This window comes from Salvelinus alpinus, chromosome 32 (genome assembly GCF_045679555.1).
Source record: "Salvelinus alpinus chromosome 32, SLU_Salpinus.1, whole genome shotgun sequence".
NCBI classification, from domain to species: domain Eukaryota; kingdom Metazoa; phylum Chordata; class Actinopteri; order Salmoniformes; family Salmonidae; genus Salvelinus; species Salvelinus alpinus.
Window position 1 is genome coordinate 29,800,536 of NC_092117.1, and position 27,452 is coordinate 29,827,987.

Here is a 27,452-nt window from a genome sequence, read left to right on the forward strand (position 1 = left end):
GCACTACAGGGAATTCCAACAACCATGGGGACATTGTGTATCTTTTAATAAAAAGTCATTTTGTCGAAGAAATTTACAGCATGAAAATATACATGAATGACTACAAACACCACAGATTAATAAACAAAACACTAAATACACAAATATATAATTGTATATTTATGCACACTAAGGAAGAAAACAAACAAGACTAATAAACAAACGCGTTGCTTTGGTCTAGACGCAGTGGCTACATTTGAAATATATATTTTGTCTGCGTAAAGGACTAGAATGTCGTTCGTTGTCAGACATTTACACAGCAAATGGTTATTATGGGATACTGAAAAACAGTGAGAGATGTGAAAAGGGTTCACTACACCTGTGCTACTTATTCCACTTGTGTTAAAATCATGCTACAGAGGATATGATGGAGGTATCTGTTTCTATGTGATGAACACACATGAAATATTATTTGGATTAAATGCTTTGTGTTAACACATGTAGTCTGAAGATGCCAAACACAACAAATTATGAAGATATGTGACATGAATGATGATGATGACAGCCAAATGAAAGATCAATCGCATTGAACAATGATGACCATTAATGTGCTGACCAATGTAAACCTTGGCTAAAAGCTGGATATTTCCCAAATTTTTGTATATACACTGAACAAAAATATAAATGGAACATGTAAAGTGTTGGTCCCCCCCAAAAAATCACACATTTTCCATATGCACAAAAAGCTTATTTCTCTCAAATTTGTTTACATCCCTGTTAGTGAGCATTTCTCCTTTGCTAAAATAATCCAACCACTTTACAGGTATGGCATAAAAAGAAGCTGATTAAACATGATTATTACACAGGTGCACCTTGTGCTGGGGACAATAAAAGGCCACTTTAAAATGTGCAGTTTTGTCACACAACACAATGCCACAGATGTGTCAGGTTTTGAGGGAGCGTGCAATTGGCAGCTGACTGCAGGAATGTCCACCAGAGCTGTTGCCAGATAATTAAATGTTTATTTGTCTACCATAATCCACCTCCCACGTTGTTTTAGAGAATTTTGCAGTACGTCCAACCGGTCTCAGAACCGCAGACCATGTGTAACCACGCCAGCCCAGGACCTCCACATCTGGCTTCTTCACCTGTGAGATTGTCTGGGGGGTATTTATGTCATTAATAAAGCTCTTTTGTGGGGAAAAAATTGTCTGGGTCTGGCTCCCCAGTGGGTGGGCCTATGCCCTCCAAGGCCCACCCATGGCTGCACCTGTGCCCAGTCATGTGAAATCCATAGATTATGGCCTAATTTATTTATTTCAATTGACTGATTTCCTTATATGAACGGTAACTCAGTAAAATCTTTGAAATTGTTGCATGTTGCGTTTATATTACAGTAAGTTGAATCAAAATGCAGCTTGGTCAACAAAAAATTATTGAGTTTGTAAAATATGATGTAAAAAATGATTTTTAATGCATGCAATAGATCACTCCACTCTTTCTAGACCTTTTCCAATTCTTATTGATCATCTCATTGGGATATGTGTGGTGCTGCAAAGATATATACAAATCTTTATTATACTTTGTATATTAAACCCACAATGGTACCGGTGTTACCACAAAATATCTTCAGGCGCTATATAAAAAATATACACATCATCATCATAGATCATATTGATTTTTATTTATCTGTTAAGAATCTTTTTTTATATACTTTGTTTTACTCTGTAATACAAAAGATCACACCTCTAGTTGAATCCATTCTTATGAGAAAGCACAACTGAAGACCACCTTATTAATTCATGGTTCCCAGCATAGACATAGAATTACATTATAGTAAGTTTATTTCTATGGTTCCCGGTGGCTGCCAATATGTTGACCAGAGATTTCAGTCCCATCCCCCTTGGAGCTCCCAAGGCAATAACATAACCAGTGTAACAGTTCCATAATGACCGGGGTGTCATGCCTTAGGCTAATCTATCATGCAATGTCCAGCACAAACCCCTACATTATCTGGACCGACTCTGACAGACAGGGAAAGACATGCAATCATGCCACCCACATTATCTACATGTCAGTGAGGGAGTCTCACAGTCATGGACAGGAAGACTAGGAAGTGTTATTTGGTTTTTTTGAGTGAGGGAGGGAGAGGGGGGGGGTCTAGTAATACTCGGAAGAGTATTCACAGTCCAGAGTGTGTGACAGTGAGAGAGGACAAGGGAGGGAGGTCTACAGTACAGTTTGGCATTGATGTTTTGTTGCTTTCACTGTGATACCATCAGGGAAAGTGCCACCAAAGGCTTCCTGATCCACGACCCCTAACCTCACGGATCCAAGAAGGCTCCATAACAGTCCCAGCAGCCGATGCAGCATCAATATCTTTGACGGGCAGCTTTAGTTTTAACCAATAAATGTTTGTTTCTTCCTTTGATATGAAAATCTGTGCTAGTTAACAGGAAAGAGAGAGAGATTTGTTTCTTCCTTTGATATGAGAGCGAGATCTCCCAAGCTGCACTCCCTCTTATTGCTACATGCTTCTATCTCTTCTGTGTCCATACAAAGAGGTCAACTACATGAGAAAGACAGAACAGTCACGTCCAGAACTGAAAAGAGCATTATGAGTTTTTGTGCACAATGATCCCAGGTATTCTCTTGGTGTAGCCTAGTTTGTGTCTTAGCCGGTGTTGATAACTGAATGGTTGACACCTACTATGTGCAAAGAGTCCTTATACATTCCATTAAAATACTCCAGTGTTTCTGTAACTCAGAAAAGACCAGGCTGTAGCTTAAAATTGCTACGTCTAGATCAGTTGATGATCCATTGAATAGTGTATATGTAACATGAGAACACATTGTAAAAGTGGGACTTTTGCTCTGAGTCCTGTGGACAAACGTAAACACAGTCGAGGGGTGATGTCATCTTTATTGTGATGTCATCATTATGTGCTGGTCGTCAGATAGTCACCCCTGTGTGCTATATACAGATATGATTTCACTTGATCTGAGATCTGTGCCCTTTTTCTGCGACTCCCATTGCTTTCAATACCCTGATTTGAGCAAGGTTTGAGTGATGCCTGCTTGTTTCTCAAGTCAAAAGTCATAGTATACGTCCCATAGAGTGCTGGTACTATAGCTGGGAAATCAAACCCATGTGAGAAGGCAATGAGGATGTGTTGGTCTGAGGGTGAATCTCAATCTGGAAAGGAAGCCACTTTAAACTGTTGAGATACACCCTAAACTTCTTTCAAGTCCGAATGACGAAGTGATGGAGTCCTTTCTGACTGCAGGTAGTCAGCTGTTCCTGTGAGGGCCTAGAGGAGGGTGCATCCCAGTGTCTAGTACAGTAAATCAACCCTGAGACAGAGATGCTCCCTTAATGTCCATGCCAGCATACACACTTAGAAAAAAGGGTTCCAAAAGTATACTTCGGCTGTCCCCATGGGGGAACCCTTTTTGGTTTGAGGTTCTGCCTGGAACCAAAAGGGTTCTATCTGGAACCAAAACTAGTTATTCAAAGGGTTATCCTATGAGAACAGACAAAGAACCCGTTTAGGTTCTAGATAGCACATTCTTTCCCAAGAGTGTAGAGAAGTAAAGAGTGCTGGTACTGTGGTTAGGGGAGTAAGTCCAGGTACACCCTCTGTAGTCTGGATGCAAATTTAAAACGGTAACCTGTTCTCTATCCAAAATAAGTGCACTACATAGCGAATAGGGTTCCATTTTGGACGCAGACCTCTCAGTAGCAGTGATGGGGAAATCAGATCAAATCAGGGTGCTGGTACTAATTGTCATGGGAGCGAGAGGACACTGGGGTTAGACAACGCCCCTATCTGGTCTCTAAATCTCACTGGGGTTAGACTACGCCCTGTCTGGTCTCTAAATCTCACTGGGGTTAGACTACGCCCTGTCTGGTGTCTAAATCTCACTGGGGTTAGACTACGCCCTGTCTGGTCTCTAAATCTCACTGGGGTTAGACAACGCCCTGTCTGGTGTCTAAATATCACTGGGGTTAGACTACGCCCTGTCTGGTCTCTAAATCTCACTGGGGTTAGACAACGCCCCTGTCTGGTCTCTAAATCTCACTGGGGCGAGAGGACACCCTGTATGGTCCCTCTAGATCTCAGTAGCGGCGATCTCCTCGAAGTGGATGTCGTTGCTGCCGCTGTGGATGTCGTAGTCCTCTACATCTCTGTTCTCCAGCTCTAGACTGAGCTCTCTCATCACTCTCTCCAGATCTCTGTTCCTCCTGTACATCTGGATGTAGTTCTGCTGCAGCTGCTTCTGGTAGCGGATCACCTTTTCCTTTTCCTGCTGCCAGACCCTCCTCTCCTCCTCAAATCTGCCCAGCTGCTCCTCACTGCTCCTCCTCTCGTACATCAGCTCTGCCCTCAGCCTCTCCACCTGACACACAACACATGGATTGATTGGTTGATTAACTGATTAGTGGAAGTTATTTGATAATTTCAAAATCCATATGAAGTTGTTCTATCACAATGTTAAAACAATACACAACAGAGCAGTATAAGTATTATTCAAGCACTATTCTGCAATGAAAATGGTAAAAAAATTATTGAAACAAGGTCGGTCATTGTTTTTTCAAGTGTGTGGTTTTAACATGTATTACAGTACAGGTTTTACTGTCTGAACACCAATAGAGAAACCACAGAAACTAGTGCAATGGTGTGAGGGTTGGGGGTTCATATGAGACTGAAAGAAAGTATAAACATCGTTGTTGTTGGAGCTCACCTGTTGCCTGAGTCCCAGCACAGCTTCAGCACTCTGCCTCTGAGCCTTGGTCTCATCACTCTCCCCTCCCCAACCCAGCCTCCCCTCCTCCGCATCTCGGTACCCCACAGAGGGGCTGAGGCCCTCCCTTCCACCCCCCACACCCCCACGCCCCTGGGGGAGGGGCAGGCTCATACATTGGCCCTTAGTGGCTAGTGCCTGGCCTCCAGGAAGATAACCTCCTTCCTGATTGGCCAGGGCATCTCGGAGGCGGGCCAACTCTTCCTCCAAGCGTCCGACTTTCTCGCGGAGCAGCTCGGCTTCGCTCTTCCTGCGCTGGAGCTCATTCTCGCAGACCTCCAGCTCCAGGGAGCGTGTTCGTAGGGCCGACCCAGCCTCCTGGGTCGTAGCCTGGCTGTTCTGGAGATCGGACCTGACCTCTCTCAACTGGGACTTCAGGACCACCAGCTCCCCGCCCTTCTGGCTCAGCTCTGACTGGCTCTCCTTCAGTTGCTGTTTCAAAAGGGAGATCTCACCTGATTTCTGACACACCTGGGGAGGGAAGGAAGGAGGAAATGAGGGAGAATAAATATTTTGTGAATATTGAGATCACTTACTTTGAAATGGTGTACATGAATCAACCCTAACGTCTGACCCACCCACCTCCCACTTGGTCTCTTCTAGGCGTGGTCCCAGCTGGGTCTGCTCTCTCTGTATAGAGGCACACCTCCTCTCCAGCTCTTCCCTGTTCTGCAGCAGAGAGGAGAAGTCCTCCTGAAGCTTCTTCTTCTCTTGCTGCAGTTGGAACACCTGAAATAAAGACACAGACAGTTACATGCTGACCACACCGCTCATGTCGCGTTTGCGAGCATTGCAAAATAAATTGTAACATACATGTTATTCAATTATTGCACCCACACTGCTCGCGTGCGCCATTGAGCGTCTGCGTTGCCAAGCGCTAATATAGAAGTCAGTTCTATTTGTGACGCTGAATGGAGTGCAAGTCCTGCCTCTCCCATCTCCTCATTGGTTTATAGAAGCAGATACCCACGTGCCATCTCCTCATTGGTTATGCCCACGTGGGTGATTGAAAGATGAACTGAGTTCGGTCGGTCATCGTGGTAACTATGGAAGTTAGATGCCAATCGCCATATAAAGTCCAAAGAAGAAAAAGCCTGGAAGGAGGAGGGATGACTAGAAACGATTCGGTTGACCGTTTTATGTGTGGATTAATTTTCGGAGTAGAGGACCTTGTGCATTTCAGGTAAGATAGCAACTCAACGTTTATATCCCAGGACAAATTAGCTAGCAACAGCAAGCTAGCTAAATAGGACAAATTAGCTAGCATTTGCAAGCTAGCTAGCTAAATTGCCATAAATGTTTAATGCTTTTCAACCTGTCCCCAAATTAATATAATTGGTTCAGTTTGTTTTGATATTTCAACCTGCGTGTCGGGATCGCGTTTGGTGTGGGGAACAAAATCAATTTGCGCACAATGGTGCACGTGCGCGGCCTGTTTGGGTACGGTGTTAGGGTGACATTTTGACAGTCCGAAAATGAAGAGACGCTACCGAAACAGAAGTAACATATCATACAGTAATAAACAATAATAATAATAGCTTTTTATGTAACTTGCAACAATACCTGTCACACAAAGAAGGGCCCTGCTTCTCAAACTAAGTTGACTGAAGTATCTCTGTCTGTTACCTGTAGCTGTAAGGCCTGTTGTACTCTCTGGGCCTTCTGTGAAGCCTGTTTCATCTTAGAGGAACAGCTCTGTCTCAGCTCTTCCAGCTCTCTCTCACAGCGAAGCTGCTTCTTCTCGTATACCTACAGGACAGGAGGTCAGGGGTTAGACGTCACAGTTTAGAGGTTACATACAGTTACCACATCCAGAGGTCAAACTGTGAACCAGCACTAGTATGGCTCAAAAGTATACACTGAACAAAAATATAAATGTAACATGTAATGTGTTGTTGCCATGTTTCATGAGCTGAAATAAAAGATCCCAGACATTTTCCATACGCACAAAAAGCTTATTTTTTTGCAAATTATGTGCACAAATGTGTTTACATCCCTGTTAGTGAGCATTTCTCCTTTGCCAAGTTAATCCATCCACCTGACAGGTGTGGCATATCAAGAAGCTGATAAAATAACATGATCATTACACAGGTGCTCCTTGTGCTGGGGACAATAAAAAAACACTCTAAAATATGCAGTTTTGTCACACAACACAATGCCACAGATGTCTCAAGTTTTGAGGGAGCGTGCAATTGGCATGCTGACTGCAGGAATGTCCACCAGAGCTGTTGCCAGACAATCTAATGTTCATAAGCCACCTCCCACATCGTTTTAGTGAATTTGGCAGTACGGCCAACAGGCCTCACAACCGCAGACCATGTTTAACCACGCCAGCCCAGGACCTCCACATACGGCTTCTTCACCTGCGGGATCGTCTGAAACCAGCCACCCAGACAGCTAATGAAACTGAGGAGTATTTCTGTCTGTAATAAAGCCCTTTTGTGGGAAAAACTAATTCTGATTGGCTGGGCCTGGCTCCCAAGTGGGTGGGCCTAGGCCTTCCCAGGCCAATCCCTGGCTGCGCCCCTGCCCAGTCATGTGAAATCCATAGATTAGGGCGTAATTTATTTATTTAAATATCAACTGTATCATTGAAATTGAAGCATGTTTCATTTATATTTTCGTTCAGTATATATGGAATAATTGAGCTTAGTAATAGAACCAGCAGAAATTACAGAAACAAACATTTTAATCATATTGCTCCTCGAGGAAACAGTTTAGGCCTGCTTAAATCCCCTCTCACCTGACAGATGGCGGCCTCGTTCTCGTCCAGGTTCTCTCTGAGTTGCTGCAGTTCCAGGTCTCTCTCCCTCAACTTCTCCTCCAGCTCCCTAACCACCCCCTCGTAACCCTCCAAGGTCGGGGGCGAGCGCCCACACGACCCGCTGTCCGACAGGGGCTGGCCTCGCCCACTCAGCGACCCTGTGCTCTTACTGGACGACGACCGCCCGCTGTCCGAGTTTGAGTGACCGTGGGAGGTAGAGTGGGCGTGACCTCCGTTGATCCCCGACCCTCCGTTTGTGGTGGTGGTTCTCCCAGGCTCCGGGCCCACCCCGGACCCCACAGACCCTGAACCCGACCCGGAGGCCTCGCTATTGGCCAGGCTGCTGTGGGTGGGCAGGCTGGACAGGGAGTTACGGCCAGAGTCTGACATGGAGCAGGAATGGCTGCTGCAAGCGTTGCGTCCTCCGCTGTATGAGTTCCTCTTGCTATCTGAGGAAGAGGACGAGCCGACCAGAGGTACAACGTTCCCGTAGCTCCCCGTGCCATTGACCACATTATTGAACACGGTATTCACGTTATTGACCACTGTATTTCCGTTATTCCCGTTGATAGACAGGGGCAGGAGGAGGTTGAGGGTGCCTTGGCTCTCAGAGAGGTTGCCCCCTGGTCTCGGGGAGAGGTACTGCACTGAGTGGCGGTTCTTCGGGACCACCGGTTTGAACGCGGTGGGACGGATCAGAATCTTCTCCATGTTCTGCAATGGAAGACAGTATTTGTTAATGAAGACAGTATTTGTTAATGAAGACAGTATTTGTTAATGGGAGACAGTATTTGTTAATGAAAACACTATTTGTTAATGAAGATAGTATTTGTTAATGGAAGATAGTATTTGTTAATGAAGACATTATTTGTTAATGAAGACAGTATTTGTTAATGAAGACATTATTTGTTAATGAAGACAGTATTTGTTAATGAAGACAGTATTTGTTAATGAAGACAGTATTTGTTAATGAAGACAGTATTAGTTAATGAAGACATTATTTGTTAATGAAGACAGTATTTGTTAATGAAGACAGTATTTGTTAATGAAGACATTATTTGTTAATGAAGACAGTATTTGTTAATGAAGACAGTATTTGTTAATGAAGACAGTATTTGTTAATGAAGACAGTATTAGTTAATGAAGACAGTATTTGTTAATGAAGACAGTATTTGTTAATGAAGACAGTATTTGTTAATGAAGACAGTATTTGTTAATGAAGACAGTATTTGTTAATGAAGACAGTATTTGTTAATGAAGACAGTATTTGTTAATGAAGACATTATTTGTTAATGAAGACAGTATTTGTTAATGAAGACATTATTTGTTAATGAAGACATTATTTGTTAATGAAGACATTATTTGTTAATGAAGACATTATTTGTTAATGAAGACAGTATTTGTTAATGAAGACAGTATTTGTTAATGAAGACAGTATTTGTTAATGAAGACAGTATTAGTTAATGAAGACATTATTTGTTAATGAAGACAGTATTTGTTAATGAAGACAGTATTTGTTAATGAAGACAGTATTTGTTAATGAAGACAGTATTAGTTAATGAAGACATTATTTGTTAATGAAGACAGTATTTGTTAATGAAGACAGTATTTGTTAATGAAGACAGTATTTGTTAATGAAGACAGTATTTGTTAATGAAGACAGTATTTGTTAATGAAGACAGTATTTGTTAATGAAGACATTATTTGTTAATGAAGACAGTATTTGTTAATGAAGACATTATTTGTTAATGAAGACATTATTTGTTAATGAAGACATTATTTGTTAATGAAGACAGTATTAGTTAATGAAGACATTATTTGTTAATGAAGACATTATTTGTTAATGAAGACAGTATTTGTTAATGAAGACAGTATTTGTTAATGAAGACAGTATTAGTTAATGAAGACATTATTTGTTAATGAAGACAGTATTTGTTAATGAAGACAGTATTTGTTAATGGAAGACAGTATTTGTTAATGAAGACATTATTTGTTAATGAAGACAGTATTTGTTAATGAAGACAGTATTTGTTAATGGTTCCTGTTGTTCGTATCAAGTGCATTTCCAGAAAACTCACTTTAATACATCTTAACATTGTTGTTGTTAACGATAAATAATGAATTATTATCATGTTCATGATTTTCCTTATTGCCTGATATCAAAATCAATTGAATCTAGACAAGACCCTCTCAATCCTGTAGTATCATAGCTCCGACCAACACTTTACTGGCATTTCCTTGTTAAATAAAGGGAAAGAAATATAAAAGAAACTGACGTTGGTGATTTATACCAGCAGTGTTAATTCCTGGTCTCCTCCCATTGAAGACAGGCACACTGATAGGACGGAAGGTCATTCTGAAAGCTCTGATTGGCTTCATTAATAGTCACAGGTTTCCAGTACGCAGCTTTTCTAATGATTTTGAGTATGTCACGACATAAGAGAGGGGGTGGGAGAGAAAGAGACGGGGGGCGGAGAGGGTGGGGAGAGGAAGAGAAAGATGGAGGGACGGAGAGCGAGAGGTAGGGACGGATCAAGAGAAGGAGGAGAGAGAGAGACAGAGAAAGATGGAAGGACGGAGAGCGAGAGGTAGGAGAGCGAGAGGTAGGGACGGATCAAGAGAAGGAGGAGAGAGAGAGACGGGGGGGGGGGGGCGGAGAGCGAGAGGTAGGGATGGATCAAGAGAAGGAGGAGAGAGAGAGGTAGGGACGGATCAAGAGAAGGAGGAGAGAGAGAGGTAGGGACGGATCAAGAGAAGGAGGAGAGAGAGCGACAGAGAATGACAGCTCTCTACACAGGTTTGGTAAGCGGTTTTCTTCATGGTTTCCCTCAGCCCTCATTGAGTGCGTCAGAGAATATAAGATAGCTCTGACATTGATTATAAGACGCGAGGTGACTGACTGTTAAAATATGTGATTATGGTTCCCGCTCTATAAATAGAAATGAATAGCCAATCAGACAGCAGAGAGGATCTAAGGTAAAACATGTCGCATAGTAGCACCTCACCACCGGTGCTGCTTATTAGCTGGGAGTAGTTGGTTAATAGTGAGGTACTGAAACGTTCACCATTATATAGAAGTATTATTAGCTAGCTAGACTCTATGTTCTGTATATGAGGTTAGTGAGGATTTTACAAGTCAAACTTACAACTGAGAAAGAAAGAAAAGTATACTAATGATAGTGGGCATTACCAACAGGAAGCTGGGATGGTCATTTCTTGACTATATAGTTAATATAGGACTTATTAGGGATACACAGATACCACAAGCTCGGAAACCACTTGACATTTTGGGAATCCCCCTCCGAAACTCACCTTCTCCAGTTTTCCCGACACAGGGATGAGTTTGGGCGGAGGACCGCCGATATTCCCGTTGAGACCTCGGTTATCCCTTTGCTCCTCCAAGTCGCTACACGGACTCCCCACCGTCACCACATGGTTATCATTCTGGTCTCCTACAGTCACTACCTCCTCACTCACAAACCCATAGTTCCCATTCCCTCCACTACCACCACCACCTCCAGCCACACACCCAGCTCCGCCAGCAGAGTTACCCGCTCGGGGCTGCTTCTTGGTGGGCAGTGGCGGCGGCTGGAGCTTGGTGGGCTGGAGCTGGGTCTGGTTGTTGATGACCAGTAGTTGTTCCAGGGAGCTCCCGCTGCGCAGGGTGTGGCTATCACCCTGGAGCCTGAAACAATTGGTGGTTGGGGTGTTACGGCGTGGCTTAGTGCTGAAATAAAAATTATTAGCATTTAGAATAATGATTGATAAGAATTACAGCACACAGCACTTTTCCAGTAGCTCTTTTCCATAGTAAGGGAATAATCACTAGCCTGGCCCCAGGTCTGTTTGTGCTCTTGTTTGGTATGACAATCCCATAAGGAGTTGGCAAGAGAGCAGAAACAAGGCAAAAGACTGGCATCCAGGCTAGAAAATCACCTTGTCCACAACCAATATAGTCTGAGTGCCAGATCTGTTTGTGCTACCATGCCAACTCCTTGTCACTTATTCTCAAGCCATGTTTGTCTTAACCAGGACACCAATAGAGCTGGCAAGGGCATGAACAGACTGGCACCCGGGCTACGACCAATGAGTAGCACCCTACCTGAACTCTCTGGCAGCCCGGCAGTGTCGCTGCTCCTGATGGGTCCGGCCAGAGATGAGGCTGCTGACGGAGCCCATGGTGGCTCCGGGGACAAAGGGGCCACAGGGCCCTCCGACGACAGGGGAGAGGGTGACGATATGGAGGCTGGTGGGAGGCTTGGGGTGGTCAGTCACAGACACAGGCAGGGTCTGAACCAGAGCCATGTTACCTGGACAACACCAGACATACACCCAACACACTCTGCAGAGAGAGAGAGAGAGAGAGAGAGAGACAGTAACACAATTAGACCCAACCCAATGAAGAGAAAACTAAAATATATTTACACATTGGAAAGAATTAACACAAAAACTGAGCAAACTAGAATGCTATTTGGCCCTAAACAGAGAGTACACAGTGGCAGAATACCTGACCACTGTGACTGACCAATTATTAATGAAAGCTTTGACTATGTACAGACTCAGTGAGCATAGCCTTGCTATTGAGAAAGGCCGCTGTAGGCAGACCTGGCTCTCAAGAGAAGACAGGGTTTTTGACCATGATAGATCGTTGGTGATGTGGACACCAAGGAGTAGACCTCAGACCGCCTTTTCCTGTAGTCCACGGTCAGCTCTTTTGTCTTGCTCACATCGAGGGAGAGGCTGTTGTCCTGGCACCATACTGCCAGTTCTCTGACCTCCTCCCTATAGGCTGTCTCATCGTTGTCGGTGATCAGGCCTACCAATGTTGTGTCATCAGCAAACTTAATGATGGTGTTGGAGTCGTGTTTGGCCACTCAGTCGTGGGTGAACAGGGAGTACACGAGGGGACTAAGTACACACCCCTAAGGGGCCCCAGTGTTGAGGATCTGCGTGGCAGACGTGTTGTTGCCTACCCTTACCACCTGGGGCCGGCCCGTCAGGAAGTCCAGGATATCGTTGCAGAGGGAGGTGTTTAGTCCTAGGGTCCTTAGCTTAGTGATGAGCTTCATGGGTACTATGGTGTTGAATGCTAAGCTGTAGTCAATGAACAGTATTCTCACATAGGTGTTCCTTTTGTCCAGGTGGGAAAGGGCAGTGTGGAGTGCAATTGAGATTGTGTCATCTGTGGATCTGTTGGTTGTGGTATGCGAATTGGAGTGGGTCTAGGGTATCCGTGAGGATGCCTTTTATGTGAGCCATGACCAGTCTTTCAAAGCACTTTATTGGCTACTGTGAGTGTGAGTGCTACGGGGCGGTAATCATTTAGGCAGGTTACCTTTGCTTCCTTGGGCACAGGGACTATGGTGGTCTGCTTGAAACATGTAGGTATTACAGATTCAGTCAAGGAGAGGTTGAAAATGTCAGTGAAGACACTAGCCAGTTGGTCGGCGCATGCTTTGAGTACACATCCTGGTAATCCATCTGGCCCCGCGGCTTTGTGAATGTTGACCTGCTTAAAGGTCTAGCTCACATCGGCTACCGAGAGCGTTATCACACAGTCATCCAGAACAGCTGGTGCTCTCGTGCATGCTTCAGTGTTGCTTGCCTCGAAGCGAGCATAGATGCATTTAGCTCGCCTGGTAGCCTCGAGTCACTGGGCAGCTTGCGTCTGGGTTTCCCTTTGTAGTCCGTAATAGTTTCCAAGCTCTGCCACATCCGACGAGCATCAGAGCAGGTGTAGTAGGATTCAATCTTAATCCTGTATTGATGCTTTGCTTGTTTGATGGTTCGTCTGAGGGCATAGCGGGATTTCTTATAGGCATCCGAATTAGTGTCCTACTCCTTGAAAGCGGCAGCTCTAGCCTTTAGCTCGATGCGGATGTTGCCTGTAATCCATGGCTTCTGGTTGGGATATGTACGTACGGTTACTGTGGGGATGACGTTGTCGATGCACTTATTGATGAAGCTGATGACTGAGGTTGTATACTCCTCAATGCCATTGGATGAATTCCGGAACATATTCCAGTCTGTACTAGCAAAACAGTCCTGTAGCGTAGCATCCTTGTCATCTGACCACTTCTGTATTGAGCGAGTCACTTGTACTTCCTGCTTGAGTTTTTGCTTGTAAGCAGGATTCAGGACGAAATAATTATTGTCAGATTTGCCAAATGCATTCCTATTTTCCTCCGTCTTTTTTTCACGCAAATGGCAGGGATCTGGGCCTGTTCCCGGGAGAGCAGTATATCTTTCTCGTCAAACTTGTTGAAGGAATAAGCTTCTACCAGTTCGTGGTGAGTAATAGCTGTTCTGATGTCTAGAAGTTATTTTCGGTCATAAGAGACGGTACCAGAAACATTATGTACAAAATAAGTTAAAAAATAAGTTACAAACAACGCAAAAAAACTAACAAAATAGCACAATTGGTTACGAGCATGTAAAACGCCAGCGTTCCTCTTCGGCGCCATCATCACTCAGGTTGTTGTCATTGATGATCTTTTTGGCCTTCCTGTGACATCGGGAGCTGTAGGTGTCCTGGAGGGCAGGTAGTTTGACCCCGGTGACGCGTTGTGCAGGTATGAGGGTGACTGTGTGCTGAGTGAGTGTGTGTGTGTGAGAAGTTGACCACTTCCCAGGCCAGAATCATCATGGATCACATCCTCCTTTCACCTTCAGCCCCCCACCCCTCTCCTCACCCCCAGCCCAGCCAAGGTCTACTCTGCCTGAAATAATGGCATTAGAGGACCCTCCAGGACGGTAGGTGCCCCCCCCTACCCTAACCCTGTGACCCCAGCAGGAGTGGGCCGTTGCTGGGCAGACTCCCTCCTCTCCCCCTTGACCTCCAGGGGCCCGGTTTTGTTCCTGCTACTCTGGGATACAAATCCCCAGAGCTAATTTCTCTCTGATGTTGTTCACCGATTATTTCTAAAGTTATTGAAGTAACTCCTCCTCCTCCCTCACACACACATTCCCCGCTCCATTCTCCTTCACTAGTTAGACCGAGCTAAAATACACTTCACCTTCTCTTCTCCAAATCATGCTGAGAAAGTGTGTTTGTTGTCTGAGCTCTACTTTGCCTCAGATGCAGTGAGGGTAATTAGCAGAGGATGATTTGGGAGAATGCCACAAAAACACTGCAGAAGTATCTTGTTCTTTGGAAGCTTATGTAAATAAGTTTTGAAAAACTTTAAAGTATGACAATGCCTTAACAGAAAATGCTTTAAACTGTAACAAAGTGCCTAACGAGCTTGTCTGGTGATGCAACTCCATTCCCCATCTTTGAATAGCATCTGACGAATGACTGAAGAGATGTAAAAGAGGAATGAGGCTCCAGAGAACTCTCTCTTTCTGATATCTAGTAGATGAGACTGAGGGGTAGTGGTGTGACCGAGGATCTTTACCTCTACCTCTACCCAGATAGGATCAGTCACTGGGAAGTACATGATAAATCTGTTAATAACTCCAGGGTTGCCACAGGGAGGAAAGGATTATTACGGATATCTGAGTAACCTCTGGGATTTTACAGAATCTCTACAGACTTCCGGAATGTCTATGGTGCTCCAGAGAGAAAGAAAGGGTGGAAAAGCCAGGTATTCCAATCAAGAGGCACAGCAGAGATCCCAAATCTCTTGGGAATGAGGACACTTGAGACTTAATCCTGTTTGGTTAGTGTTTGGTGTGCATACAGATACTGAGCATCATGGGTAAGAGGGGTTTTCAAGGAATGGCCATCTCCTGTCTCTGTACGCACATACACTGAGTGTACAAAACATTATGAACACCTTCCTAATATTGAGTTGCACCCCCTTTTTCCTCAGAACAGCCTTAATTTGTTGGGGCATGTACGCTACAAAATGTCAAAAGTATTCTACAGGGACGCTGGCCCATGTTGACTTCAATCCTTCCCACAGTTGTGTCAAGTTGGCTGGATGTCCTTTGGTTGGTGGACCATTCTTGATACACATGGGAAACTGTTCAGCGTAAAAAACCCAGCAGCGTTGCAGTTCTTGACACACTCAAACCAGTGCGCCTGGCACCTACTACCATAACCTGTTCAAAGGTTATTTTGGCAGTTACTTGTACGTTTGATCATGCTAATAAAAATCTTTAACAATTCAAGAAAAGTATGTACACATATAATATATTATTTATGTACCTGCTGAGGGGAGGACGGCTCATAATAATGGCCGGAACGGAGTGAATGTGTCACGTTCCTGACCGGTTTTCTGTTATTTTGTATGTGTTAGTCGGTCAGGGCGTGAGTTTGGGTGGGCAGTCTATGTTATGTGTTTCTATGTTGGTAAAGGGTGACCTGATATGGTTCTCAATTAGAGGCAGGTGGTTTTCCTTTCCTCTGATTGAGAGCCAAATTAAGGTAGGTGTTTTCACATTGATTGTTGTGGGTGGTTGTCTCCTGTGTCTGTGTTTGTCGCGCCACACGGGACTGTCTCGGTTTGTTTGTATGTTCGTTCTTTTGTGTAGTCTGTTTTTCCTGTTCGTGCGTTCTTCGTTACATGTAAGTTCTTACGTTCAGGTCAGTCTACATTCGTTTTGTTATTTTGTTTAGTATCAAGTATAGTTCGTTTTTTGTCTTGTTTAAATAAATCATGTAAAGTTACAACGCTGCGTTTTGGTCGAATCCCTGCTCCTCCTCTTCGGATGAACAGAATTACAGAATGGAATGACATCAAACCATGTGTTTGATGTATTTGATACCATTCCACTGATTCTACTCCAGCCATTACCACGAGTCTGTCCTCCCCAATTAAGATACCACCAACCTCCTGTGCTCTGTACTGCCTTAGTAATCATGATTCATGACATGTCATATCAAAAGTCCTTTTCAATAACCAAGTTCTCCCTAGTTGCTGTAGGGTGTCTGGCCATTTGGCTGAAGAATGCTCTCCTTCCCTCCCTGATCTTCTGTCTAGCAACAAGGATAGATAGAGTTGCAGAGAGCAGTAAATGTCAAGTAACTTACTTCAGCATGGAGCCAACACAATGTTTCCGTCTTTTACCTCTTCTCCTCCCTCCACTCATTCCTCTTTCCTGTCCATGTTTATTTTCTGCCACATCCTCTTCCTCCCTTTCTCCCTTAATTTTTTCCTGTTCTGGATTATCACTCCACCGCACTCCTGTCTTTCCTCCTGTCCCTTCCCTCTCCAACCCCATTTCCACACCGCTCCATTTCGATGTATCATTTCCCTTACTAAGCCACCATAGCGTGACGGAACCATGGCAAAGCAACCGTGAGCAACAGGTGTAGGATATCAATCTGATTACAGTAGGAATACAGTAGGGGAATCCAAAGGTCAAAAGTGACAATATTAATTTCACAGAACTCATGGGCATTGAGCAAGTGCATAAGCTTTTTGTCCTTACAGCAGCTTAGGGTTAGGGTAACAGTTAGGGTTTGTGGTGAAAATCACACCTGTGGAACGGCAGGTAGCCTAGCGGTTAAGAGCGTTGGGCCAGTAACTGAAAAGTTGCTGGTTCGAATCCCTGAGCTGACAAGGTGCAAAATCTGTCGATGTGCCCTCAAGCAAAGCACTTAACCCTAATTGCTCCTGTAAGATGCTCTGGATAAGAGCGTCTGATAAATGAGTAAAATCTACAAACAATGCTTGCCCATATGGTGACTGTCATACTTCCCTCCTCTCTAGCATGGCTGAAGTGACGACAGTTGGATCTAGGTCACAACAACGGCAAAGAAACATCCCCACACACGTGCTTCAAATCAACATTTATTGGACACATACACATATTTAACAGATGTTATTGCGGGTATAGCGAAATGCTTGTGTTCCTAGCTCCAAGTATGCAGTAACACACACAGCTGCAGAAGCATTGTCTCCGTTTATCAGATAAGATTGTGTTGTCTGGAGGCAGAAATGCACGCACGCACACAAGTGTTACGACATGGATGTATAATTGATGTAAGGAGGGATTTACGTTTCAGGAATAAAGCTTAATTATGGGTCTCTCTGTTGATTAACGCAAAGACACATGCACACGAACACACACACACACTTGAACACTTAAAGCTGCAATATGTACAATTTTGGAATGGAAGTTATAGATCGGTTGTTCTCATTGAAAGCAGGTCTAAGAAGTGGTAGATCTGTTCTATGTGCGCTATTTCTATGGTTCCTGGTCTTAAGTTTCGTTTTTTTCGTCTTCTACTTTCGGGTTTGTACACCAGCTTCAAACAGCAGAAAATACAATATTATTGGTTATTGAAAAGATATTTCACAGTGGTTGATTCTCTACACTATAGTTGCTGGTTTTGTCACATAAACTGAAATTAGGCGAACTATTAGAATTTTAACAACCAGGAAATGGCGGAGTGATTACTGCATAGTGCACCTTTAAAATAGATAAATTCTAAACTGACTATAGAGATCCCAATAATACACTGTCACAGTTAACGATATCAGACAGACATATAAATGAGCAGAGAGGTTTAACACAGAGAACAGAGAAGGGACAAGAGAGATAGAGAAGAGAGAGAGAGATAGAGAAGAGAGAAGGGATAAGAGAGATAGAGAGATAGAGAAGAGAGAGAGAAAGAGAGCGAGAGAAGCAAGATAGTTAGTGAGTAACTCACTGACTGACTGAGTGACTGGCTGACTCTCTGACTCACTGACTGACTGAGTGACTGGCTGACTCTCTGACTCACTGACTGGCTGAGTGACTGGCTGACTCTCTGACTCGCTGACTGACTGAGTGACTGGCTGACTCTCTGACTCGCTGACTGGCTGAGTGACTGGCTGACTCTCTGACTCACTGACTGACTGAGTGACTGGCTGACTCTCTGACTCGCTGACTGGCTAGGAGAAACAGAGATATAGGAAAAGAATGAGTGAGTCATGTTAAAGTTTAAACCATACCTAATAAGGAGCCATGTCCATTGGTCACACATCCACTGAAACTTTACATTCAAATCTCAGACGGGTTGAAACAGATACTGTTACTTTAACTCTTTAACAAAGAGAGATCTCCTTTCATGCCTGTCCAAAAGCTTGGAGGTTATTGCCCTTACATTCCTCCACAGAGACTGTCTGTCTGATGTCTCTGTCACCTTCCCTCACATGGCTTTTAGACCTGTAGCGCGTGTGTCCACTCCTTACTAGCTTATGGCTCCTGAGCGGCGCACTGGTCTAAGGCACTCTGGTTCGATCCCGGGCTGTATCACAACCGGCCGTGATCGGGAGTCCCATAGGGCGGCGCAAAATTGGTCCTGCATCGTCCGGGTTAGGGGCGGGTTTGGCCGGGGTAGGCCGTCATTGTAAATTAAAATGTGTTCTTAACTGACTTGCCTAGTTAAATAGAAAAATTAAATAAAAAATAGCCTCTATGGCTGCCAGTCGGTTTCTGTGTTTGCCAATTGTTCCTAGTACGTAAAAAGTACGTAGCTTTGCTGAATGAATCAGTCTGCCACCAGGTTACTAACCCACTACATTAAAGTCTGCCACCAGGTTACTAACCCACTACATTAAAGTCCAGCTGGTGAACGCTGGATATAGTCAGATGAAACCAGCTAGTGAACGCTGGATATAGTCAGATGAAACCAGCTAGTGAACGCTGGATGTAGTCAGATGAAACCAGCTAGTGAACGCTGGATGTAGTCAGATGAAACCAGCTAGTGAACGCTGGATATAGTCAGATGAAACCAGCTAGTGAAAGCTGGATATAGTCAGATGAAACCAGCTAGTGAACGCTGGATATAGTCAGATGAAACCAGCTAGTGAACGCTGGATGTAGTCAGATGAAACCAACTAGTGAACGCTGGATGTAGTCAGATGAAACCAACTAGTGAACGCTGGATGTAGTCAGATGAAACCAGCTAGTGAACCCTTCCTGTAGTCAGATGAAACCAGCTAGTGAACGCTGCCTGTAGTCAGATGAAACCAGCTAGTGAACGCTGCCTGTAGTCAGATGAAACCAGCTAGTGAACGCTGGATGTAGTCAGATGAAACCAACTAGTGAACGCTGGATGTAGTCAGATGAAACCAGCTAGTGAACCCTTCCTGTAGTCAGATGAAACCAGCTAGTGAACGCTGCCTGTAGTCAGATGAAACCAGCTAGTGAACGCTGCCTGTAGTCAAATGAAACCAGCTAGTGAACGCTGCCTGTAGTCAGATGAAACCAGCTAGTGAACACTGCCTGTAGTCAGATGAAAACAGCTAGTGAACACTGCCTGTAGTCAGATGAAACCAGCTAGTGAACACTGCCTGTAGTCAGATGAAACCAGCTAGTGAACGCTGCCTGTAGTCAGATGAAACCAGCTAGTGAACCCTTCCTGTAGTCAGATGAAACCAGCTAGTGAACGCTGCCTGTAGTCAGATGAAACCAGCTAGTGAACGCTGGATATAGCCAGATGAAACCAGCTAGTGAACGCTGGATATAGTCAGATGAAACCAGCTAGTGAACGCTGCCTGTAGTCAGATGAAACCAGCTAGTGAACGCTGGATATAGTCAGATGAAACCAGCTAGTGAACGCTGCCTGTAGTCAGATGAAACCAGCTAGTGAACGCTGCCTGTAGTCAGATGAAACCAGCTAGTGAACGCTGCCTGTAGTCAGATGAAACCAGCTAGTGAACGCTGGATATAGTCAGATGAAACCAGCTAGTGAACGCTGGATATAGTCAGATGAAACCAGCTAGTGAACGCTGCCTGTAGTCAGATGAAACCAGCTAGTGAACGCTGCCTGTAGTCAGATGAAACCAGCTAGTGAACGCTGGATATAGTCAGATGAAACCAGCTAGTGAACGCTGCCTGTAGTCAGATGAAACCAGCTAGTGAACGCTGCCTGTAGTCAGATGAAACCAGCTAGTGAACACTGGATATAGTCAGATGAAACCAGCTAGTGAACGCTGGATATAGTCAAATGAAACCAGCTAGTGAACGCTGGATATAGTCAGATGAAACCAGCTAGTGAACGCTGCCTGTAGTCAGATGAAACCAGCTAGTGAACGCTGTCTGTAGTACACCAGCAACAAAAGCCTTTTTTAAGGTCAACTTGTTGCTATTGCAAACTTCTGCTACTCTCTCTGTTTGGATCAGTTGCCACGGCACTAGAGAGGCCCACATGTTTTACGCCCAGGGTGAAATGCAATAGAGGGAGGGTGGGAGGGAGAGAGGGAGGTAGGGAGGGAGGGCTGGAATGAGAGAAAGAAAGAAAGGAAAAGAAAGACAGAACGAAAGAACAAAAGAAAGAATGAAATAAGACACTGGGAATAGGTGAAAGAAAAAAAAGAGAGAAAGAAAGAGTGAATGAGTGTGTGTGTGTGTGTGTGTGTGCGTGTGTGTGTGTGTGTGTGTCACTCTGACAGGGGGCAGGTTGGCTCCTTAGCATCTCAAAGCATCTGGGCTCCATTATGGCCTGACTATAGAGTATAGAATCACACACGCACGCACACACGCATGCACGCACGCACGCACGCACGCACGCACGCACGCACGCACGCACGCACGCACGCACGCACGCACGCACACACACACACACACACACACACACACACACACACACACACACACACACACACACACACACAGTGAGTCCCTATGGGGGTTGAGAGAGCGAGAAGAGCAGGCAGTAATCCATTGTAAGTGGATGTAGTCAGAGACCTCAAGAAGACATAAGGAGAAACACAAACATCTGGGGTACAGTAGCTGTCAATCACACGAGGAGCGTCTTCAGTGGCACCACCCGGGAGTATACTGGTATAGTGTACACAAACACACAAACAAATGCACGCAGGCAGACACAGCAGGTGGGGTTCACTGTATGGGCATAGGAGGAGTGCTGTGATGTTGGTGTGACAGTGGTATTGGTCTACAGCATTAATCATTATAATTGCTACAGGGATTGATTAATCAGGCCTTGGTTGGTCATAATAGTCGTTACAGGGATTGATTAATCAGGTCTTGGCTGGTCATCATAGTCGTTACAGGAATTGATTCATCAGGCCTTGACTGGTCATCATAGTTGTTACAGGGATGGATTAATCAGGCCTTGACTGGTCATCATAGTTGTTACAGGGATTGATTAATCAGGCCTTGACTGGTCATCATAGTTGTTACAAGGATTGATTAATCAGGCCTTGACTGGTCATCATAGTTGTTACAAGGATTGAATAATAAATAAATAAAGTGCTGTTATTGTGAAGTGGAAACGTCTAGGAGCAACAATGGCTCAGCCGCGAAGTGGTAGGCCACACAAGCTCACAGAACGGGACCGCCGAGTGCTGAAGTGTGTAAATATTGTCTGTCCTCCGTTGCAACACTCACTACCGAGTTCCAAACTGCCTCTGGAAGCAACCTCAGCACAAGAACTGTTCGTTGGGAGCTTCATGAAATGGTTTTCCATGGCTGAGCAGCCACTCACAAGCCTAAGATCACCATGCCCATGGCAAGCATCGACTGGAGTAGTGTAAAGCTCGCCGCCATTGGACTTTGGAGCAGTGGAAACGCGTTCTCTGGAGTGATGAATCACACTTCACCATCTGGCAGTCCGACAGACAAATCTGGGTTTGGCGGATGCCAAGAAAATGCTATCTTCCCGAATGCATAGTGCCAACTGTAAAGTTTGGTGGAGGAGGAATAATGGTCTGGGGCTGTTTTTCATGGTTAGGGCAAGGCCCCTTCATTCCAGTGAAGGGAAATCTTAACACTACAGCATACAATGACATTCTAGATAATTCTGTGCTTCCAACTTTGTGGCAAATGTTTGGGTCTAGCCCTTTCCTATTTCAGCATGAGAATGCCCCTGTGCACAAAGCGAGCTCCATACATAAATGGTTTGTCGGGATTCGTGTGGAAGAACTTGACTGTTCTGCACAGGGCCCTAACCTCAACCCCATCGAACACCTTTTGGATGAATTGGAACGCCGACTGTGAGCCAGGCCTAATCGCCAAACATCAGTGCCCGACTCTCTAATGCTCTTGTGGCTGAATGGAAGCAAGTCTCCGCAGCAATATTCCAGCATCTAGTGGAAAGCCTTTCCAGAAGAGTGAAGGCTGTTTTAGCAGCAAAGGAGGGACCAACTCCATATTAATGCCCATGATTTTGGAATGAGATGCTTGACGAGCAGGTGTCCACATACCTTTGGCCATGTGTGTGTATATTAATCTATTCCACTTTATTCTATTATGTTCCATGTTATTTAGTCTGTGGGTGTGGCCATAAGGAATACAGTAGGAGACAGCTCTGGGGCAGATGAGGTTTACAGTTGGTCCTTAGTCAGCTGGTCTGGTCTGGTCTGTTTGGTCTGGTCTGTCTGGTCTGGTCTGTCAGGTCTGGTCTGTCTGGTCTGTCTGGTCTGGTCTGTCTGGTCTGGTCTGTCTGGTATGGTCTGTCAGGTCTGTCTGGTCTGGTCTGTCTGGTCTGTCTGTCTGGTCTGTCTGGTCCGTCTGTCTGGCCTGTCTGGTCTGGTCTGCTTGGTCTGCCTGGTCTGTCTGTCTGGTCTGGTCTGTCTGTTTGGCCTGTCTGGTCTTGCCTGTCTGGTCTTGCCTGTCTGGTCTGGTTTGTCTGGTCTGTCTGTCTGGTCCGTCTGATCTGTCTGGTCTGTCTATCTGGTCTGGTCTGTTTGGTCTGGTCTGTCTATCTGGTCTGGTCTGTCTGGCCTGTATTGTTTTGCCTGTCTGGTCTAGTCTGTCTATCTGGTCTGTCTGGTCTGGTCTGTCTGGTCTGTCTGTCTGGTTTGTCTGTCTGTCTGGTCTAGTCTGTCTGGCCTGTATGGTCTAGTCTGTCTATCTGGTCTGGTCTGTTTGGTCTGGTATGTCTGTCTGTCTGTCTGTCTGGTCTGGTCTAGTCTAGTCTAGTCTGTCTGGTCTGGTCTGGTCTGTCTGTCTGTCTGGTCTAGTCTAGTCTGTCTGGTCTGTCTGGTCTGTCTATCATTTCTGTCTATCTGGTCTATCTGGTCTGTCTGGTCTACCTCATCATCAACATCTGGATTAGTTGAATCCAGTGTGTTGGTACCTCATCATCAACACCTTGATTAGTTGAATCCAGTGTGTTGGTACCTCATCATCAACATCTTGATTAGTTGAATCCAGTGTGTTGGTACCTCATCATCAACATCTTGATTAGTTGAATCGGGTGTGTTGGTACCTCATCATCAACATCTTGATTAGTTGAATCAGGTGTGTTGGTACCTCATCATCAACATCTTGATTAGTTGAATCCAGTGTGTTGGTACCTCATCATCAACATCTTGATTAGTTGAATCCAGTGTGTTGGTACCTCATCATCAACATCTTGATTAGTTGAATCAGGTGTGTTGGTACCTCATCATCAACATCTTGATTAGTTGAATCCAGTGTGTTGGTACCTCATCATCAACATCTTGATTAGTTGAATCAGGTGTGTTGGTACCTCATCATCAACATCTTGATTAGTTGAATCCAGTGTGTTGGTACCTCATCATCAACATCTTGATTAGTTGAATCCAGTGTGTTGGGACCTCCTCAGCAACATCTGGATTAGTTGAATCAGGTGTGTTGGTACCTCATCATCAACATCTTGATTAGTTGAATCCAGTGTGTTGGTACCTCATCATCAACACCTTGATTAGTTGAATCCAGTGTGTTGGTACCTCATCATCAACACCTTGATTAGTTGAATCCAGTGTGTTGGTACCTCATCATCAACACCTTGATTAGCTGAATCCAGTGTGTTGGTACCTCATCATCAACATCTGGATTAGTTGAATCCAGTGTGTTGGGACCTCATCATCAACATCTGGATTAATTGAATCAGGTGTGTTGGTACCTCATCATCAACACCTTGATTAGTTGAATCCAGTGTGTTGGTACCTCATCATCAACATCTGGATTAGTTGAATCCAGTGTGTTGGTACCTCATCATCAACACCTTGATTAGTTGAATCCAGTGTGTTGGGACCTCCTCAGCAACATCTGGATTAGTTGAATCCAGTGTGTTGGTACCTCATCATCAACACCTTGATTAGTTGAATCCAGTGTGTTGGTACCTCATCATCAACATCTTGATTAGTTGAATCCAGTGTGTTGGGACCTCCTCAGCAACATCTGGATTAGTTGAATCAGGTGTGTTGGTACCTCATCATCAACATCTTGATTAGTTGAATCCAGTGTGTTGGTACCTCATCATCAACACCTTGATTAGTTGAATCCAGTGTGTTGGTACCTCATCATCAACAACTTGATTAGTTGAATCCAGTGTGTTGGTACCTCATCATCAACACCTTGATTAGCTGAATCCAGTGTGTTGGTACCTCATCATCAACATCTGGATTAGTTGAATCCAGTGTGTTGGGACCTCATCATCAACATCTGGATTAATTGAATCAGGTGTGTTGGTACCTCATCATCAACACCTTGATTAGTTGAATCCAGTGTGTTGGTACCTCATCATCAACATCTGGATTAGTTGAATCCAGTGTGTTGGTACCTCATCATCAACACCTTGATTAGTTGAATCCAGTGTGTTGGTACCTCATCATCAACATCTTGATTAGTTGAATCCAGTGTGTTGGTACCTCATCATCAACACCTTGATTAGTTGAATCCAGTGTGTTGGTACCTCATCATCAACACCTTGATTAGTTGAATCCAGTGTGTTGGTACCTCATCATCAACACCTTGATTAGCTGAATCCAGTGTGTTGGTACCTCATCATCAACATCTGGATTAGTTGAATCCAGTGTGTTGGGACCTCATCATCAACATCTGGATTAATTGAATCAGGTGTGTTGGTACCTCATCATCAACACCTTGATTAGTTGAATCCAGTGTGTTGGTACCTCATCATCAACACCTTGATTAGTTGAATCCAGTGTGTTGGGACCTCCTCAGCAACATCTGGATTAGTTGAATCCAGTGTGTTGGTACCTCATCATCAACATCTGGATTAGTTGAATCCAGTGTGTTGGTACCTCATCATCAACACCTTGATTAGTTGAATCCAGTGTGTTGGTACCTCCTCAGCAACATCTGGATTAGTTGAATCCAGTGTATTGGTACCTCATCATCAACATCTGGATTAGTTGAATCAGGTGTGTTGGTACCTCATCATCAACACCTTGATTAGCTGAATCCAGTGTGTTGGGACCTCATCATCAACATCTGGATTAGTTGAATCCAGTGTGTTGGTACCTCATCATCAACACCTTGATTCGTTGAATCCAGTGTGTTGGGACCTCCTCAGCAACATCTGGATTAGTTGAATCCAGTGTGTTGGTACCTCATCATCAACACCTTGATTCGTTGAATCCAGTGTGTTGGGACCTCCTCAGCAACATCTGGATTAGTTGAATCCAGTGTGTTGGTACTGGTCTGGAGCAAAAGCCTCAGCTACATTGACTGTGTTGTTCTGTTGCTGTAAGCCAATGGGAAAAGTAGCTCACACTGTTGTATACTAGTTAAGGTGATCCCCTTAGGGTCTATTGTTGGGTTTCTTCACTTTTACAACCAACCCTGATTAGTCTGACAGCGATTGACGAGGAGCTCAAAGAACGAGAGAGACAAAAGGAACAAAAAGTGAGGGGATAAACAAAACTTCCCTCCAAAACTCTCCTTCCTTACTGAGGAGTTGTTTCTATAGTAGGTGGACAGCTATTGTTTAAGAGTTAAAGACGACAAAGACAAAGGTGGGGTTTTTTGTTATCTCACTCTAAATCCAATCTCACTCTTTAATGAACAAGAGGAGGCGGCAGAAAAATAATAGGGAAGCCCAGTAACAGAGCCCTGCATCTGGGGAGAGGATAGCTACCACACACAGGCTTCAGCAGGAGAAACAAGGCCACACTATCACAGAGATTCAAAATGTCTCCTGTTTCTGCACGGCAAAGTCAAGATTTTCAATAAAGGACTTAAGTTATGTTACCGAGACAGTAAAACAATCATTCAATTAATCATTAGCAGTTTCCTCGCTGCTGACTTCAAGCAGAATGCATAGTTGGTAAGATCAGACACACACGCACGTGCACATTCACCCCCCCCCCCCCCCCCCACACACACACACAAACAGGAAAATGTATTCCACACCAGCTGTTACATAAGCTGTGCTGCCTCAGTCAAACTGTGCCAGGCAGTGTATAATTCAGGATATCTATAAGGTATAATTCAGGATATCTATAAGGTATAATTCAGGATATCTTTAAGGTATAATTCAGGATATCTATAAAGTATAATTTGGGATATCTATAAGGTATAATTCAGGATATCTATAAGGTATAATTCAGGATATCTAGAAGGTATAATTCAGGATATCTATAAATTATAATTCAGGATATCTATAAGGTATAATTCAGGATATCTATAAGGTATAATAAGGTATAATTCAGGATATCTATAAGGTATAATTCAGGATATCTATAAGGTATAATTCAGGATATCTATAAAGTATAATTTGGGATATCTATAAGGTATAATTCAGGATATCTATAAGGTATAATTCAGGATATCTAGAAGGTATAATTCAGGATATCTATAAATTATAATTCAGGATATCTATAAGGTATAATTCAGGATATCTATAAGGTATAATAAGGTATAATTCAGGATATCTATAAGGTATAATTCAGGATATCTATAAGGTATAATTCAGGATATCTATAAGGTATAATAAGGTATAATTCAGGATATCTATAAGGTATAATTCAGGATATCTATAAGGTATAATTCAGGATATCTAGAAGGTATAATTCAGGATATCTATAAATTATAAGTCAGGATATCTATAAGGTATAATTCAGGATATCTATAAGGTATAATAAGGTATAATTCAGGATATCTATAAGGTATAATTCAGGATATCTATAAGGTATAATTCAGGATAACTATAAAGTATAATTCAGGATAACTATAAAGTATTATTCAGGATATCTTTAAAGTATAATTCAGGAGAACTATAAAGTATAAT

General features: G+C 43.9%; 1 protein-coding gene across 3 annotated transcripts in view; it reads right to left on the bottom strand.

Moving 5' to 3' along the window:
* Positions 1 to 29: 29 nt before the first annotated feature.
* LOC139562723 (leucine zipper putative tumor suppressor 2 homolog) overlaps positions 30 to 27,452 on the bottom strand; it is a 92,175-nt gene continuing 64,752 nt past the window's right edge. For all 3 annotated transcript variants that reach the window (XM_071380688.1, XM_071380689.1, XM_071380686.1), the window contains 7 exons: positions 11,652 to 11,891; positions 10,862 to 11,276; positions 7,529 to 8,263; positions 6,412 to 6,534; positions 5,368 to 5,514; positions 4,726 to 5,256; positions 30 to 4,380 (listed from right to left, as the gene is read on the bottom strand). In XM_071380688.1, coding sequence (XP_071236789.1) covers positions 4,093 to 4,380; positions 4,726 to 5,256; positions 5,368 to 5,514; positions 6,412 to 6,534; positions 7,529 to 8,263; positions 10,862 to 11,276; positions 11,652 to 11,854 — 2,442 coding nt within the window. In that variant the 5' untranslated portion in view covers positions 11,855 to 11,891 and the 3' untranslated portion in view covers positions 30 to 4,092. The remainder of the gene's footprint in view (positions 4,381 to 4,725; positions 5,257 to 5,367; positions 5,515 to 6,411; positions 6,535 to 7,528; positions 8,264 to 10,861; positions 11,277 to 11,651; positions 11,892 to 27,452) is intronic.